Source organism: Saccopteryx bilineata, chromosome 4 (genome assembly GCF_036850765.1).
Source record: "Saccopteryx bilineata isolate mSacBil1 chromosome 4, mSacBil1_pri_phased_curated, whole genome shotgun sequence".
NCBI lineage: Eukaryota > Metazoa > Chordata > Mammalia > Chiroptera > Emballonuridae > Saccopteryx > Saccopteryx bilineata.
In genome coordinates this window covers 49,647,094-49,663,197 of record NC_089493.1, presented here as the reverse complement: position 1 = coordinate 49,663,197, position 16,104 = coordinate 49,647,094, and the positions used below count along the sequence as shown (strand labels likewise).

The 16,104-nt window shown below is 35.1% G+C and overlaps 1 protein-coding gene across 1 annotated transcript in view; it reads right to left on the bottom strand.

Moving 5' to 3' along the window:
• The window catches only part of SOS2 (SOS Ras/Rho guanine nucleotide exchange factor 2), a 100,970-nt gene that overhangs the window by 17,016 nt on the left and 67,850 nt on the right, over positions 1 to 16,104 (bottom strand). The window contains exons 12-17 of the mRNA XM_066272207.1: positions 14,831 to 14,953; positions 11,226 to 11,329; positions 7,969 to 8,191; positions 4,497 to 4,616; positions 4,185 to 4,347; positions 185 to 302 (exon numbers count right to left, since the gene is read on the bottom strand). Coding sequence (XP_066128304.1) covers positions 185 to 302; positions 4,185 to 4,347; positions 4,497 to 4,616; positions 7,969 to 8,191; positions 11,226 to 11,329; positions 14,831 to 14,953 — 851 coding nt within the window. The remainder of the gene's footprint in view (positions 1 to 184; positions 303 to 4,184; positions 4,348 to 4,496; positions 4,617 to 7,968; positions 8,192 to 11,225; positions 11,330 to 14,830; positions 14,954 to 16,104) is intronic.

The following is a 16,104-nucleotide window of genomic DNA, read 5'->3' as shown; positions in this document are numbered from 1 at the left end:
TGGGGAAATATGGCAATTATCATAATCTTCATTTTATACATAAGAAAACAGACTTTAAGTTTTACCTATTAATATAGACAGCTAATAAAAGTAGATGCTCTCAGATATAAAACAATAACAATCTGCCTTCTTTTGTGTAAAACATTCTCTCCCCAAAAATATAAATCCATATTTAGTAACTTACCAAAAAAAGGCACACAAGGTGGATTGATTGACTTAAGTTTTACTAGGTATTTTTTAAAGTGATCTTGACTTAATTCCACAGCTTCATCCAAAATTCTCCTTTTTCTTTCCTGTAATGCCTTTCAATATATAAATTGAGTATAATTTGTTTTTACAATTCAATCATATTTCATGAATGCACAGCTCTGAATTTTGTAAAATTTTGCAAATATTTGAAAAACAATTTTTTTAATTAAAAAATAAATAGTATTCCTTTCTGCACTTGCCTGAAATGATTTCTCTTCTGATATCTATAAATATAAAACTTAAAAACCTGGTTTTTTCCCTAGTATAAATTAGAGGACTAAACAATAAAAAAAATTCTTCCTCAGGACCTTATTAGTTATAATTCTGATTAATCCAGAGTTTCAAGTTATAGCTTTAGGAGAGAAATATAAAACTCCTTAGCATTCAAATATTTTTCCATTGAAAGATCTTTTGAGTCTAAGGACAGGTTTTGGTAAGGAGGAGAAAGCTGTGGGAGGGAGAGAACTAAACAAATATTTAAGAAGTCAAGTAAGTAGAGCTTTTTCTTTTATATTTCATTATTCTATTTTCATATTAAAATTAATAAATTACATTATTTTTAACCTGATAATACACACACAAACACTCATACCCACAGCAAACATACTTGATGGCGAACTGTTCAACGCATTTCCTTTAACTTATTACAAACCTAACCGAAGGGTGTAAGATGTCCATGAAGAAAACCATAAACCGTATTAAATAAACTAATAAATGGAAATATAAACTATATTCACGTCATGGTTGGGAGAACTCATTGTAAAAATGTCAGCTCTTCAGTAACTGATTTATAGAGCCAACGCAATTCCTATCAAAATCCTAATTTTTTTTTTAGGTGAGAGGAGGGAACATAGTAAGGCAGACTCCCACATGTACCCCAACCAGGATCCACCTGGCACCCTCCCCTCCCATCTGAGGCCAATACTGGAGTACGGAGCTATCACAGTACTCCCATGGAGCTATCCGCCAGGAGCCACGCTCGATTCAATCGATCCATTGGCTGCAGGAGGGGAAGAGGGAGAAAAGAGAAAGATGGGGAAAAAGGAAAGAGGGGGAGAAGGGGAAGAGGGGGAGAGGGAGAAGAGGCAAGGAGGGAGAAGCAGATGGTCCTTTTCCTGTGTGCCCTGACCAGGAATTGAACCTGGGATATCCATACACCTGGCCAATGCTCTATCCACCAAGCCACTGGCCATAGCCAAAATTCCAATTTTTAAAAAAGTGAAACAAACTGATTCTAAAATTTATATAGAAGAGCAAAGGGTCAAAAGTGGTGACTTGAAAAGAATAAGATTGATGGGGACTTGCCCTACTATATCAAGAACTAGTACAAAGTTATGGTAATATAGTCATGTGGCACTAGCACAGGAATAATCTAATACATCAAAGGAACACAATAGAGAGACCAGAAACAAGTCCACATATTTACAGACGCTCAATTTATGACACAGCTGGCACTACAGATCAATGAAGAAAGAATGAACTTGCAAGTATTTGGGAACAACTTGCTAGCCATATGAAACAAAAATGAAATTAAGACTCCAACCTTACCCCATACTCAAAACTTATCTCCAGCTGGATTAAGAAATTAATGTGAAAGACAAAACATTAAGGTTAACAGAAGAATATATTAAATGAGACACAAATTACAAAGGAAAAGATAAGTAAACTTGATATATTACAAACTTTTGTTCATTAAACAGTATCATTTAAAAAAAGGTGAAAAGACAAGCTTTTAAAATATTTACAACACACATAACTGATAAAGGATTAAATTCCAGTATATAAGAGAATTTATACAACAGAAAGACTCAGCAAAAAAGTAAAAACATTTCGACAAAAAAAAATACAAGGAATGATTAAACATTTAAATATAGATTCAAACTCATTAGGAATCAGGAGATTTTATAAACCAAAACCACAAGACTGGAAAAATTAGAAGAACTGAAAATATCAAGTGTTGGTGAGATTGTGAAACAACTCAAACTGATACATTTCTGGTAAGAGTACAAACTGGTGTAAATTACTTAAGAAAATGAATTGTCAACATATAGTAAAGCTGAAGACATTCATATCCTTTCAACAATAATTATACTTCTACGTATATAAATTAAGTGAAATTTGTACATGTGTATGTACCAGGTTATAAGCCTAGCATCCATACATAAAAACATTATATAAGTTCCGGGTTCGATCCCCGGCCAGGGCATACAGGAGAAGCATCCATCTGCTTCTCCACCCATCCCCCCTTCCTTTCTGTCTCTCTCTTCCCCTCCCGCAGTCGAGGCTCCATTGGAGCAAAGATGGTCCGGGCACTGAGGATGGCTCTGTGGCCTCTGCCTCAGGCGCTAAAATGGCTCTGGCTGCAACAAAGCAACGCCCCAGATGGGCAGAGCATCACCCCCTGGTGGGCGTGCCGGGTGGATCCCAGTCGGGTGCAAGCGGGAGTCTGTCTGACTGCCTCCCCGTTTCCAACTTCAGAAAAATACAAAAAAAACCCAAAAAACCAACAACAAAAAAAACATTATATAAAATTTCATTTAAAAAGCAGGTAAAGACAAATAGAAATTGAAGAATAAAAACTGAAGTATTTGACTAAATGTTAGCATCTTTAATATATAAAAAGTTGATAAAAATCAATAATATGCAAACATCCAAATAAAAAAAGAGGATGTAAATTATATAAAGAAGAAATTAAATGGCCAATAAATAAATTTTAAAATATTCAACCTTACTACTAATTTTTAATAATACAAATTTTAAATAATGAGAAAGTTTTTTTCTGGACCATAAAATCTATAAATAAGTTTTTAATAAGGTAAAGCCCAGGGGGATTTATCATATCTTGCTAGAAAGCACCTTGATGATAGATAGTATCCAAAGTCTTAAAAGGTATAAATACTCTGACCCAGGTATTCTACCTCTAGAAATTTATTCCAGGAAAATAAACTCTTATAAGGATTTCTGTATATGGATATTCCATGTTAAATTATTTCACAGCAAAAAATCAGAAATAACTTAATTGTCCCACAATAGAGTATAAAATAAATTATGGTTTATCCATGTGAGAGAAATCCACACAGCCATTAAAAATTTGTTTTTAATGATGAGTTAATAAAACAAGAAAATGTTTATGATAAAAAGGTATAGGCCATAAAAATCTATGTTTAATATGATCTCAACTTTATTATTAATAACATATGTAAAAGATTCTTCTATACTTTCTATATCTTCTGAATTTTCTATAATAAACAGTAAACATATACAACTTTATAATAAAAAAAAACAAATTTAGGTTTTAGAAAGAGTTCTCTACATGTTACTCTTTCTTCAACTGTCTACCAAAGGTGATTAAAGTAATTTGTATATTTAAACTCCTTTGTCATTATTTGAAACTATCAGTCCATTCGGAGCTTCATTACATTTTAGGTAAGCATATTAATTAAACAAAGTAAGAGAAGGGGAGACAGAAAGACAGACTCCCACATGCACCTTGACCGGGATCCACCTGGCAAACCCTGTCTGGGCCAATACTCAAATCAACCCAGCTAGCCTCAGCACTTCAGGCTGATGTTCGGACCAACCGAGCTATCCTCAGCTCCCAGGGCTTACACTGAAATCAATCAAGTTACTGGCTGCAAGAGGGGAAGACAGAAAAGGGGGAGAGAGAGGAGGACAGAAACAGATGGTCGCTTTTCCTGTATGCCCTGACCGGGAATTGAACCTGGGACATCGGCACACTGGGCCAATGCTCTATCCACTGAGCAAACTGGCCAGGGCCTATATATTAATGTATTTTCTAATATCATATCACTGCATTTAAGGGAATGAGATGGATTTACAAAGGATTTACTCCAAAAGATCAGTGGTAGAAGGAATCTCTTTACATTAATTTATCTCCCTCCCAAAATAGTGAAATATTTAAGTCTAAAACTTACCTCAAAGGTATGATCTAGTCTGTATACTGACACTGAATTTACTGCACTGACTATCTCCAATACACCATTAAAATTATTCAAATCTTGAAAAACTTGCAGAATTTCTATAATTCTACTTAGTACTGCCACTCGTTCCTCAAAATTTTCTGCTTCCACAATGCACCTAACAAAAAAAAAAAAAGGAAAGAAAAAAAAAATCATGGTTTAGAAAACAATTTCCTTACCTCATGTAGAAAAGAAATATATTTTCAGTAAGGATTTTAGCTTATACATGACATAAATTATGATTAGTAAGAATGAGACAAAACTTACTTTTCAAACCAAAGCGTAAGATTTGTAGTATGACGAATCATTTTTAATAAATTTGGAGAATTTATTTCTTTATCTTCTTTGGTCCATACACTCCCTACAAGTTCAGAAGGCTGAACTTTCCTGTGGAACCAAAAATCAATGCAATTTAACCTACAAAGGACTATTATCGATATTATATAAAGGTCTCCTAATACTTAATAAGAAAAATACAATTAACCCAAAAGATAAATGGACAAAGAAGAGCTAATTCACAGAGGAATAGACCCAACTAGTCACAAATACAAAAAAATACTTTACTCTTACTCAGAGAGAAGGACATTAAACTACAATGAAATTCCATTTTATCCCTGTTAAGACCGACAAAAGTCAGATACCAAATGGGTAAAATTGTGAAAAAACAAAAAATTTCCTACACTGATGTACAAGTAAAAACTCATACAATAACTTTGTAAATCAATCTGTTAATTTCTCACAATACTGAAGATATATATACTAGATCACCCAGCAATTCTACACCTAGGTATATACTTGAGATATAACAGGTTTTTTTTTTTATAATTTTTTTTTTACTTTATTTATTCATTTTTAGAGAGGAGAGAGAGACAGAGAGGGAGAGAGAGACAGAGAGAGAGAAGGGGGGAGGAGCTAGAAGCATCAACTCCCATATGTGCCTTGACCAGGCAAGCCCAGGGCTTCGAACCGGCGATCTCAGCATTTCCAGGTCAACGCTTTATCCACTGCGCCACCACAGGCCAGGCGAGATATAACAGGTTTTAAGAACCCATTTATAGGAATGTTCAGTGAATCACTGTTTGCAAGAGTGAAAAGTCCCAAATAACCTAGAAGCTCATCATCAAGAGACTGGATAAATTATGGAGTATTCATACAATGGAATAGCACACAACAATTAAAATAAGCAAACTAGAGCTGTATTTATCAACTTGAACAAGTGCTAGAAACTAAGTAAAAAACAAGCTGCAGATAATACATAAATATAGTTTTAAAATGTGCAAAACAATGTTATATATTGTTTATAAATGTTTACATGTATTGTAAATTACAAAGACATACACAAAAACAGTACACACCAAATATAAGATAGTAATATTACTTGGGAGAAAAAGAGAAATGGGATTGGGGAGAATTACACAATGATTTCAATTTTATTCATAATGCTGTTGTTGTTTGTGAGCCCTCATTATATTGTTTTCTACATTCCTTGGAATACCTGAAATATTTAGTTAAAAATATCAAACAAAAGAGCAGCTTAAATCTTTGTATACAGTGGGTCAGGATTACATAATTTTAAAAACTGACCAAGGTATTGCTATCAACATCCTACAGATTAGATTACTGACTTTTTAAAAATGTTTTTAATTAGTAACTTTGAGTACAAATGAGTACTTGCTAATAGTTTTAAAAATAAGTTTTCTTAAAGTGGTTCTACGATTTTGCCAGAAATTTAGTTTACAGTGTTAATGTTTTATGTATGTTACCCGTCTTCTATAATACATATTATCATTTAACAAAGATTTCAATGTTCTGCAAGCAAGTCTACATAGAGCTAAATGCTTTTTTCTTTCTGATGTCCATTCATGTAATAGTCACTGTATGAAGAAAAACTTGATTCAGTACTATTTGCTTTATCTTAAGTAACAAGTCCTTTCATTCCTACCTATCACAAATCCCACAATGTAAACAAAAACCATCTGAACTCCAAATTACTTAAAATAAAACACAACATTCTGAATCAGATGTTGACAACCTCTGATGTGTGTGATAAATTCTGAACAGCATAGCCAGGGCAAACCAGAGACCCAATTCTAAAGAAGGCAAAGTTCTGCCCTGGCTGGTTGGCTCAGCGATAGAGCATAGGCCTGGTGTGTGGATGTCCCAGGTTTGATTCCCAGTCAGAGCACACAGGAGAAGCGATGATCTGCTTCTCTACCCCTCCCGAAACCATGGCTCGAATGGTTCAAGGGAGTTGGCCCAGGGCCCTGAGGATGGCTCTGTGGCCTCACCTTAGGCGTTAAAAAAATGGCTTCATTGCTGAGTAAGGGAGCAACAGCCCCAGATGCGCAGAGCATTGCCCCCCTAGTGGGCTTGCTGGGTGGATCCCAGTGGGGGCACATGCAGGAGTCTGTTTCTCTGCCTCCCTGCCTCTCACTTAAAAAAAAAAGGCAAAGTTTTATGTCTAATGCTAATGGAGAATATGTCCTCCTATATTCTTTTACATTCTTCATCAACACTAAACTTTATATACTGTTACTTTTCTCTGTGTAATCTTTGTAAAACAAACAAACAAACAAACAAACAAACACAGAAAACAACTGGCTGCTAACCAGGATAACTTCTTAAGGCATTGTATTTTAAAAGGTGTTCCTGAATGCAGAAAAATTTTTGATGGGATGATAGTGGTGTTTTGTTTTGTTTTTTAATGGGGGGGGGGAAGGCCTACATTCTTCATAGGAGCCTGGGTTGGGTTGTAAATAAAAGACAACAGATGAAATTAGGAGGGAGACAAGGACAGAAAGGGGCTATGTACTAAGAAAGGATAGTAGTTTAAAAAAAGATTATAGAGGAAGAAGGTGATAAAGCAAGAGAAGAGAGAGAAGACTGTGTTTTGGAAGCACTATGACCATGGAAGTTATCTGATTTGGAGTAGAGAATACATTGGAAGTGATGAAACCATAAAACCAAAATGTTAGGTTGTGAAGGGTGATCTGCATAGATATACAGTAATGGCAAGAACACTTTGTATATAAAGACAGATGATAGGATACAGATTAAAATAAAGAGCCAAGCACATTTCTAGTGACCCTTATAAATGAAAGAAAACGGCTTGGAAGTTTTAAGTATGGTTCATCATTACACTATTTCAGAAATAACTTCTCTTTAAAGTTCATACTGACTTCAAAAAACTGACTCAAAAAGCTCAAGTATTTGAGATTCCTTAAAAGAAGTTAAGAAATCTTTACTCCTCTAACAATTTTGTTATTCATTTGCCTAACAAACCTAACCTGGTCAAGCTCCCAAGTAAAATTTTGATTAAATAGAATCTGAATTTTAAAAAAAAGAAGAAAGCAAGCTTGCCTCACTCTTTTGTACTGTACCTAGCTGCCAAAGCCTAGCATCCAAACTGACTGACTCAGCTGAAACAACTCAATAAAGCAATCTGAGAAACAGGAGTAGGAGCTCAGTGACTGTCTTGAAAGAGGTTGCTACTCTATTGAGTTAAGTCTTCCCTCTGCCACTGCTCTTATGAAGGATTGCTAATACCAATGCTAGGCCTAAATAGCAATGTTTTAAGACTTTTACCTGCAGAACAGCTGTGCTATGAACTTTCCAACGTGTCCACAAGAATAGATAAGGTACTTTTAAGCACTCATAAATAATGTACTAAATGTTCTGAAAACAGAGGTATGTTCAAGGTTCTTGAAAACAAAGCAGCATATTATTAATTAATGTCTACCTGTAGAGATCAGATTCCAAAAGTGTCAGTTGACGTGCAATTTCTATTGGATGAAGTGTCATGAGATCAAATGTTTCAAACTGTCCTGGTCTGCTGATATGCCACTCAATTGGTGGAGGTGGACTTTCAAAGGTAATATTATGGCTTATTCCATTTGCCTGAGCTTGTTTCTTCCTCTTGATGATTTTAGCAATTGACTCAACCCATTTCTTCATGGCTTTCCCTACAAAAAGACATGAACATGAACAAAATATCTTTTATTTGATAGATAACTATGGTTCTTTATGCCCAGTTTCAACAATGATCAACTCAACAGTATCTTTTGTTTCGTCTAATCCCACCCATGTCCTCCCTCCTATCCCTATGTAACTTCATAACAAACCTAAAACAAAGTATCATTTCATTCATATTTGAGTGTATATCTAAAAGATTTTTTAAAATAACAATACCGCCCTGGCCGGTTGGCTCAGCGGTAGAGTGTCGGCCTGGCGTGCGGGAGACCAGGGTTCGATTCCCGGCCAGGGCACATAGGAGAAGCGCCCATCTGCTTCTCCACCCCCCCCCCTTCCTCTCTGTCTCTCTCTTCCCCTCCCGCAGCCAAGGCTCCATTGGAGCAAAGATGGCCCGGGCGCGATGGCTCCTTGGCCTCTGCCCCAGGCACTAGAGTGGCTCTGGTCGCGGCAGAGCGACGCCCTGGAGGGGCAGAGCATCGCCCCCTGGTGGGCAGAGCGTCACCCCTGGTGGGCGTGCCGGGTGGATCCTGGTCGGGCGCATGCGGGAGTCTGTCTGACTGTCTCTCCCCGTTTCCAGCTTCAGAAAAATACAAAAATAAAAAAAATAAAAAAATAACAATACCATTATCACATACAAAAAATAATAACTTCTTAATATCATCAAATATTAGCATTCAATATTCAGATTATCTCATGTTTTCTTATAGTTGGTTTATTTGAAATAGGATTTGAACAAGATCTACACATTGCACTGAGTCAGTATGTCTCAAGTCTCTTTTAATCTCTCATTTTTCTTGTAATTTAATTTTTGCTCTGTGGTGTTTTCTCAAGTCCTAATCTTGCCAAATCTATCCCTGTGGTGTCATGCCATGTTCCTCTGTCCCTGTATCTTCTGTAACCAGACACAGAGAGGCTTGATCTGATTCAGGATCAATTTTTTGACACAAACACTTGCAAGAATATTCCTAACAAGATACATATAATGTCCAGTTATGTCTCTTTTTGTGACATAACTAGAAGTGAGAAATGGTAATATTCTAATTCTATCACTAATTCTTCACTTATTAGTTGTAATACTGCTATAAAAAGCCTTCACACATCAACTATTTGGTTATCCTGAGTATGTGTACAGCAAAGGCCTTTAGACATTAACTATAGATATTAATATGATTTACTTGCTTTATCTAATATACCATATTTCCCCATGTATAAGCTGCTCCCATGTATAAGACACACGTTAACTTTGGGACCCGAAATTTGAAAAAAAATATGTATTACATAAAGGTATTGAACTCAAGTTTTATGTATCATAAAATTCATACAACTCATCACTGTCAAAACTTCCATCCATTAGCTTGTCCTCATCTGTTTCTGACAAATCACTGTCTTCATAGATTGCCTCATCCTCAGTTCCATCAACAAGTGCAAGAAAGCCGAAAATGCAAGTAAAAAAAAATACAACCACTATATAAGATGCACCCAGCTTTTATACCTAATTTTTCAAAAAAGAGTACATCTTATACATAAGGAAATATGGTATGTGGGTTTTTAGATGCTTCTTAGATCACATATAATCTAGTTTATTACTTTAATAATATTACTTAAATTAATTTGGTACTATAAACAATTTTAAATACACATAAAATGTTATCTCAAATATCTCAAAATTGAAACAAAGAAATCATATTCTCTATTTAAAGTAAAATTCTCTTAAAGAACAAGTAGATGTGCCCTGGCTGAATAGCTTGGTTGGCTAGAGAACAGCCCAATATGCCAAGGTTGAGGGTTCAATCCCCAGTCAGGGTACATACAGGAATAAATAAAAATTTCTGTCTCTCTCACTCTTCCCCTCTCTCTAAAATCAAAAATCAAAAAACAAACATACAAAAAAGAACAAGAAGATACCATAAGCTAGGTTTAGAGTATTCTTAATCAATGCTTTATAATATCAGATATGATTCAATAACATACATTTGATGACACATACATTTGTTTAAATGTTCATGGCCTACAGGTTCATTTCATGGGCTATGTATGCTCTGCAACTTCAGATAGGAAACTCCTATCTCTGAGATGCCAAAAATACACTAAAAACTTTTCACGGTAAAATAAACAGTACTTATAAAGCTGTTAACTATTTGCCTGACTATATGGTGGCAAAATGCATAAAGCATCTACTCAGAATGCTGACATCACCAGTTCAAAGCCCAAGGTCACTGGCTCCCTGGGCTTCCGGAGCATGGGCTGCTCAGCTTGAGTGGGGATGGTCCACATGATCCCAGAGCTCTCAAGCTTGAGCCCAAATGGTCTCTGGCTAGAGCAAGGGGACACTGGCATGGCCCTGGTCAAGGCACATAAGAGAAGCTCCATGCATAACTAAAGTGAAAGCAACGACAAGTTAATGCTTCTTACCTTCTTTCCTCCCTTCCTGTCTCTCTCTCTCTCAAATAAAAAAAAGAAAAAAAACCCAACACTGTTAACTATTCAAAACTAAAGAATAAAGTGAAGGAGAGTATGAAAACATAAAATTATACAAATATTTAATTAGTTAAAGGAATGGCAATGTTGATATGAGACAAAATTTGAAAGGCTTAAACTTATTAAAGAGGACTTTTGACTTCTTTATGTATTTTAAAGATTTTATTTATTTTAGAGAGGAGGGAGAAAGAGAGTGAAAGGGGGAGGAGTAGGAAGCATCAAGTCCCATATGTGCCTTGACCAAACAAGCCCAGGGTTTCCAGCCAGTGATACCTCAGCATTCTAGGTCAATGCTTTATCCACTGTGCCACCATAGGTCAGGAAGACTTTTGATTTTTTTAAAACCACAATTCTCCTGAACAACTTAAAAAGGCAAGGCTCTAAGACTTCAAGTGACTCTAAACATACATGAGCTCCTTAGAGTCTACACAAATTATTCCAAATATTATTTTAAAAATGATTAGTTTAGATTCTTAAATTAAAAATCATACAAATTTAACAATAAACTCAAGTGTGATGTAAGATTCAAACCTTTAAATAATATACCTCTTACACTTGAAATAAAGGATTCTAGTCTTTCAAGCAACTCCAAATCTCTTTCAAAGTCATAATAATGGTGTTCAACCCAGTGCCGAAATACATTTAAGATCCTGATAAAAGGGGGGAGAAACCACATTTTAGTGAAACCTGAGAATTTAATTACACTTCATTATATCTCTAATGCCATGGTGACAGCTTTATATACAAAGGCCACTGTAACATTCAAAGAGTCTGTACTTTGTATTTAATTAATATTTTTAGTACTTCAACAATATGAAGACAGTCGATCTCCAGACTTTTATTATATAAAAAAAAATTTATACGCATAAAATTGTGGTTCTTGTACTTACCCATTTACGTTCACAAAAGTACCTTTTCTTTATTCATACATACAAAATTCATTCTCTATATTATACAAAAGCTATTTTAAGTGCTTATATTAAAAAGGATTTTTTGAAATCTAAATTTTTATATATTTTCCATATAAGACGGAAAATCAACTAAGATTTAGTGTATTTGGTTCTAAAATCAAGTGCTATCGTCATATTAGTATATAATTTACAGGCATGCCCACATTCTATTTTATTTCAAAAGACAAAAGTATTTCTGACAGAGTTACTCTGTTCTGCAGTAACACAAAAATATTCTATATTACTTACAACCTTCCAAGTAGAGATTTACTCCAGCTATACAAAAACAACATTCCACTTGCCACCAGAGGCTTTTAGATACTATAAATTAATTCGATTAACATATTAACATTTTTTCTTCATTATTTCAATGAGTGATTGTTTTTTTAATTGAATTTATTGGGGGTGACATGGTTAGTAAAGTTACATACATTTTAGGCATACAATTCTATATCATCTGTATATTGTATTGTGTATTCATCACACCAAGTGTCCTTCCATCACCTTTTATCCCCCCTATACTTTCTTCTACCACCTCCCATGCCCCCTTCCCTCTGATAATCAACATACTGTTCTCTGTGTCTAGGAGGTTTATTCTTCTTTTGCATAACCCCTTCACTTTTTCACCCACCCCCGCAACTACCTCCCCTCTGATGGCAGTCAGTCTGCTCTCTTGAGTCCATTTTATTTTGTTTGTCAGTTTATTTGGTTCATTATATTCCATATATGAGTGAAATCATATAGTACTTGTCTTTCTCTGATTGGCTTATTTCACTGAGCATAATGCTGTCCAGGTCTATCCATGTTGTCACAAAGGATAGGATTTCCTTCCTTTTTTACAGCTAAGTGGTATTTCATTGTGTAAATGTACCACAACTTTTTTATCCACTCATCTACTGATGGACACTGGGCTTCTTCTAAATCTTGGCCATTGTAAATAATACCGCAATGAACACAGGGGTGCATGCATTTCCTCGAATTAGTGTTTTGAGTTTCTTCAGATAAAATCCCAGAAGTGGATTTACTGGGCCATAACGCAGGTTCTTTTTTTAATTTTTTTAGATAACTCCATACTGTTTTCCGCAGTGGCTGCACCAGTTTGCATTCCCATCATCAGTGCATGAAGGTTCACTTTTCTCCACACCTTTGCCAATACTGGTTTGTTTCTAGGTAGCTTTCTTCTCCACTAACTAACAGAAAATAGTTTTTCTCCCAGACTAAGAAAGTTCTTTAAATTCCCAATCTCTGTCATGCTATCTGAAGTAAAACCACCTTAGTCAATGTGTGCCAAATTAGCTCTGTGGCTTAGAGAATATTTCAAGATATCACAATACTGTTAGCTTCTAGCCTGCACTAGCTCAATTTAAATAACTGTTTTCATTTCCTCTCCTTCCTAGTTTCTACAGCATCCAATATCATTTAAAAATTATCATGTAAGAGAAAAAAAGTCTCATAAAATCTCATTTGATTTCATCAAAATTAAAAATTTCTGCTCATCAAAAGCTATTATTAAGAAAAGTAACAGCTATTAATAAGAAAAACCACAGATTGGAAAAAGACATTTGTAAAACATTTATTTAACAAAATACTGGAATCTAACCTTACTCATATATTATAACAACTCAATAATAAAAAACAACTCAAAAAAGAGACAGAAGATTTTAATATTTATAGATTATTCACAAAGTAAGTATAAATATCCAATAAGAAACAATAAAAAGTTCTCAACATCATTAGTCATCAGAAAAATAAAAATTAAAACTGGAGAGATAGCCTGACCTGTGGTGGCGCAGTGGATAAAGTGTCGACCTGGAAATGCTGAGGTCGCCAGTTCAAAACCCTGGGCTTGCCTGGTCAAGGCACATAAGGGAGTGATGCTTCCAGCTCCTCCCCACCTTCTCTCTCTCTGTCTCTCCTCTCTCTCTCTCCCTCTCTGTCTCTCTCTCTCCCTTTCTCTCTCCTCTCTAAAATGAATAAATAAAATTAAAAAAAAAAAAAAGATTGTTAAAAACAACAACAACAACAACAACTGGAGAGATACCACTATACCCTATCAGTGTGACTAAAGTATATAAAGGCTGACATCATTAAACGTTGATGAGGATATGGAGCAACTAGAACTCTCATACACTGCTGGTGAGAATGTAATATAATATAATCACTTTGGGGGGAAAATTGGCGATTTCTTTCAATATTAAACATACACCAATCCAATAACTGAGTTATTTACCAAAAACTCTATATGAAAATAATATATTCCCAAAAAACTTGTAACATAAAGTTCATAGCAGCTTTATTAATAGTAATCAAAAACTGAAAAAAATCAGGTGTCCTTCTGTAGGAAAATTAATAAACAAACTGTGGTATATTCATATAAGAGAATTCCACCTCAGCAATAAAATAGAACTACTGATACAAGCAACAACAAGCTCAAAACAAGTTTAGTGAGAGAAGTCAGACACAAGAGTATATAATGTAAGAATACATTTATGTGAAATTCTAAAATAAGTAAAATTAATCTGTGTAGGCAGATGAATACTGCTTTGGACAAAGAGAACAAAAATTGAATAAAATGGTCATGAGGGGACTTTTTAGGATGACGACAGTATTTTATATCTCAAATGGAGTTTGTATTCTAGAGATGTATGTATTTGTTAAAATTCAACCAAAGTACACTGTATACACAGTTTAGAGCAAAAGAACAATAAACGAATACCGTTAATAATAAACAAATTGAAGTACTTGAGGAGAAGTGTACTTTGAAATACATTCCCCAAATTAGATAATTAATGGACCAATAGAAGAATGATAAACGAATAGATGTAGGATAAAATCAGTATAGCAAAATGGTAAATCCAAGATTATTAGATAATCACAATAAGAGATAAAGGGAAAAAAAAACAAGGTGGACAGGAGTTGACAGTAGGCAACCTCACGTGCAATTTTATAAATTTTACTTAATAGGTATCCTGGACTGTAAGCATATCACATGCCAAACAGCTGATGCAAATAACACATTTTAATAATTAAAATTCTTCAGGGTATTTACAAGAAGCTTCATATAGAAAGAACTTTGGAAGTTTAACTTAACTGCTATGAAGTTAACAACAATACCAATACCTAAATGAAGAGGTAAGAATTTTCATGCTAATGATATATTGGAAATTTAATGGCAAATAAAAAAATATATTCAAGCCAAACCTAAGTTGTACTGGTTGGACGTATTCCTTGCGAAACCTTTTAAGGTCTGCACTAATTGGCTGTTCACCTTTCTCTGCTGCCAATTTATCTGCTTCAGTAGGTTCAGGCTCTGGAATTTCAAATCTAAGAAGAAAAGCAAAATGAGAGAAATTTTTCATTTTTTATATACAAATGAAAAGGATTTCAGATATAGCAGGAAAAATATTTTAAATACACAATCTTCTTTACTATCATTTATGTGAAAGGTAAAATTACTGATAAACTTCTCTTAAAAGTACTACATATTACAAAAATTGGCCTTTGGCTATACGGTACTAAGGTTTTATAGTCTTTTATCAAAAAAAGTTTAGTAACTAGTACTTCTCAACATATAAAAGATCAATGGAAAAGATCCAAGAAAAAAATCTTTAAGGAGTACAACCTTTTTAAAGAATGTAACAGAGAGATGGCTTACCTAATAATCTGTCCTTAATATTTATTTTTTAAATGCAAGTAGACATAAATTTCCTTAAATAAATTAATATAAATCCAAAGAGAAGGCCCAAATTAAATCTTAAACAATATTTAAAGACCATAACTAAGTGGATAAAGTAAAAATCAAAGTTAAAAAAAAAGCCCTGGCCGGTTGGCTCAGTGGTAGAGCATCGGCCTGGCATGCAGGAGTCCCAGGTTCGATTCAGGCCAGGGCACACAGGAGGAGCGCCCATCTGCTTTTCCACCCCTCCCCCTCTCCTTCCTCTCTGTCTCTCTTCCCCTCCCACAGCCAAGGCTCCATTGGAGCAAAGTTGGGCCGGGCGCTGGGGATGGCTCCATGGCCTCTCTCTCAGGCTCTAGAATGGCCCTGGTTGCAACAGAGCAACGCCCCAGATGGGCAGAGCACCGCCCCCTGGTGGGCATGCCGGGTGGATCCCGGTCGGGCGCATGAGGGAGTCTGTCTGACTGCCTCCTCGTTTCCAACTTCAGAAAAATACACACACACACACACACACACACACACACACAATATATATATAAAAATTTTTGCCCAACCATAGGAAATACAGCTAAAACGTAAGTCTAATGCGTGCTTTCCTAATTTTGGACATGGAAATACAACTGAATAAATCTTCACAGCTCATTACACTGATTCAGTCTGGTAAACTTTGTTTCATAGAACAACATACTGATACAGGTCACAATAAAATCCTGTATTAAGTTTTTAAATGTGAAAAAATTATCTTGGAGTCCAGATACTACATTTCCCCATGTATAAAACGCGCCCTTTTCCGAAAAAT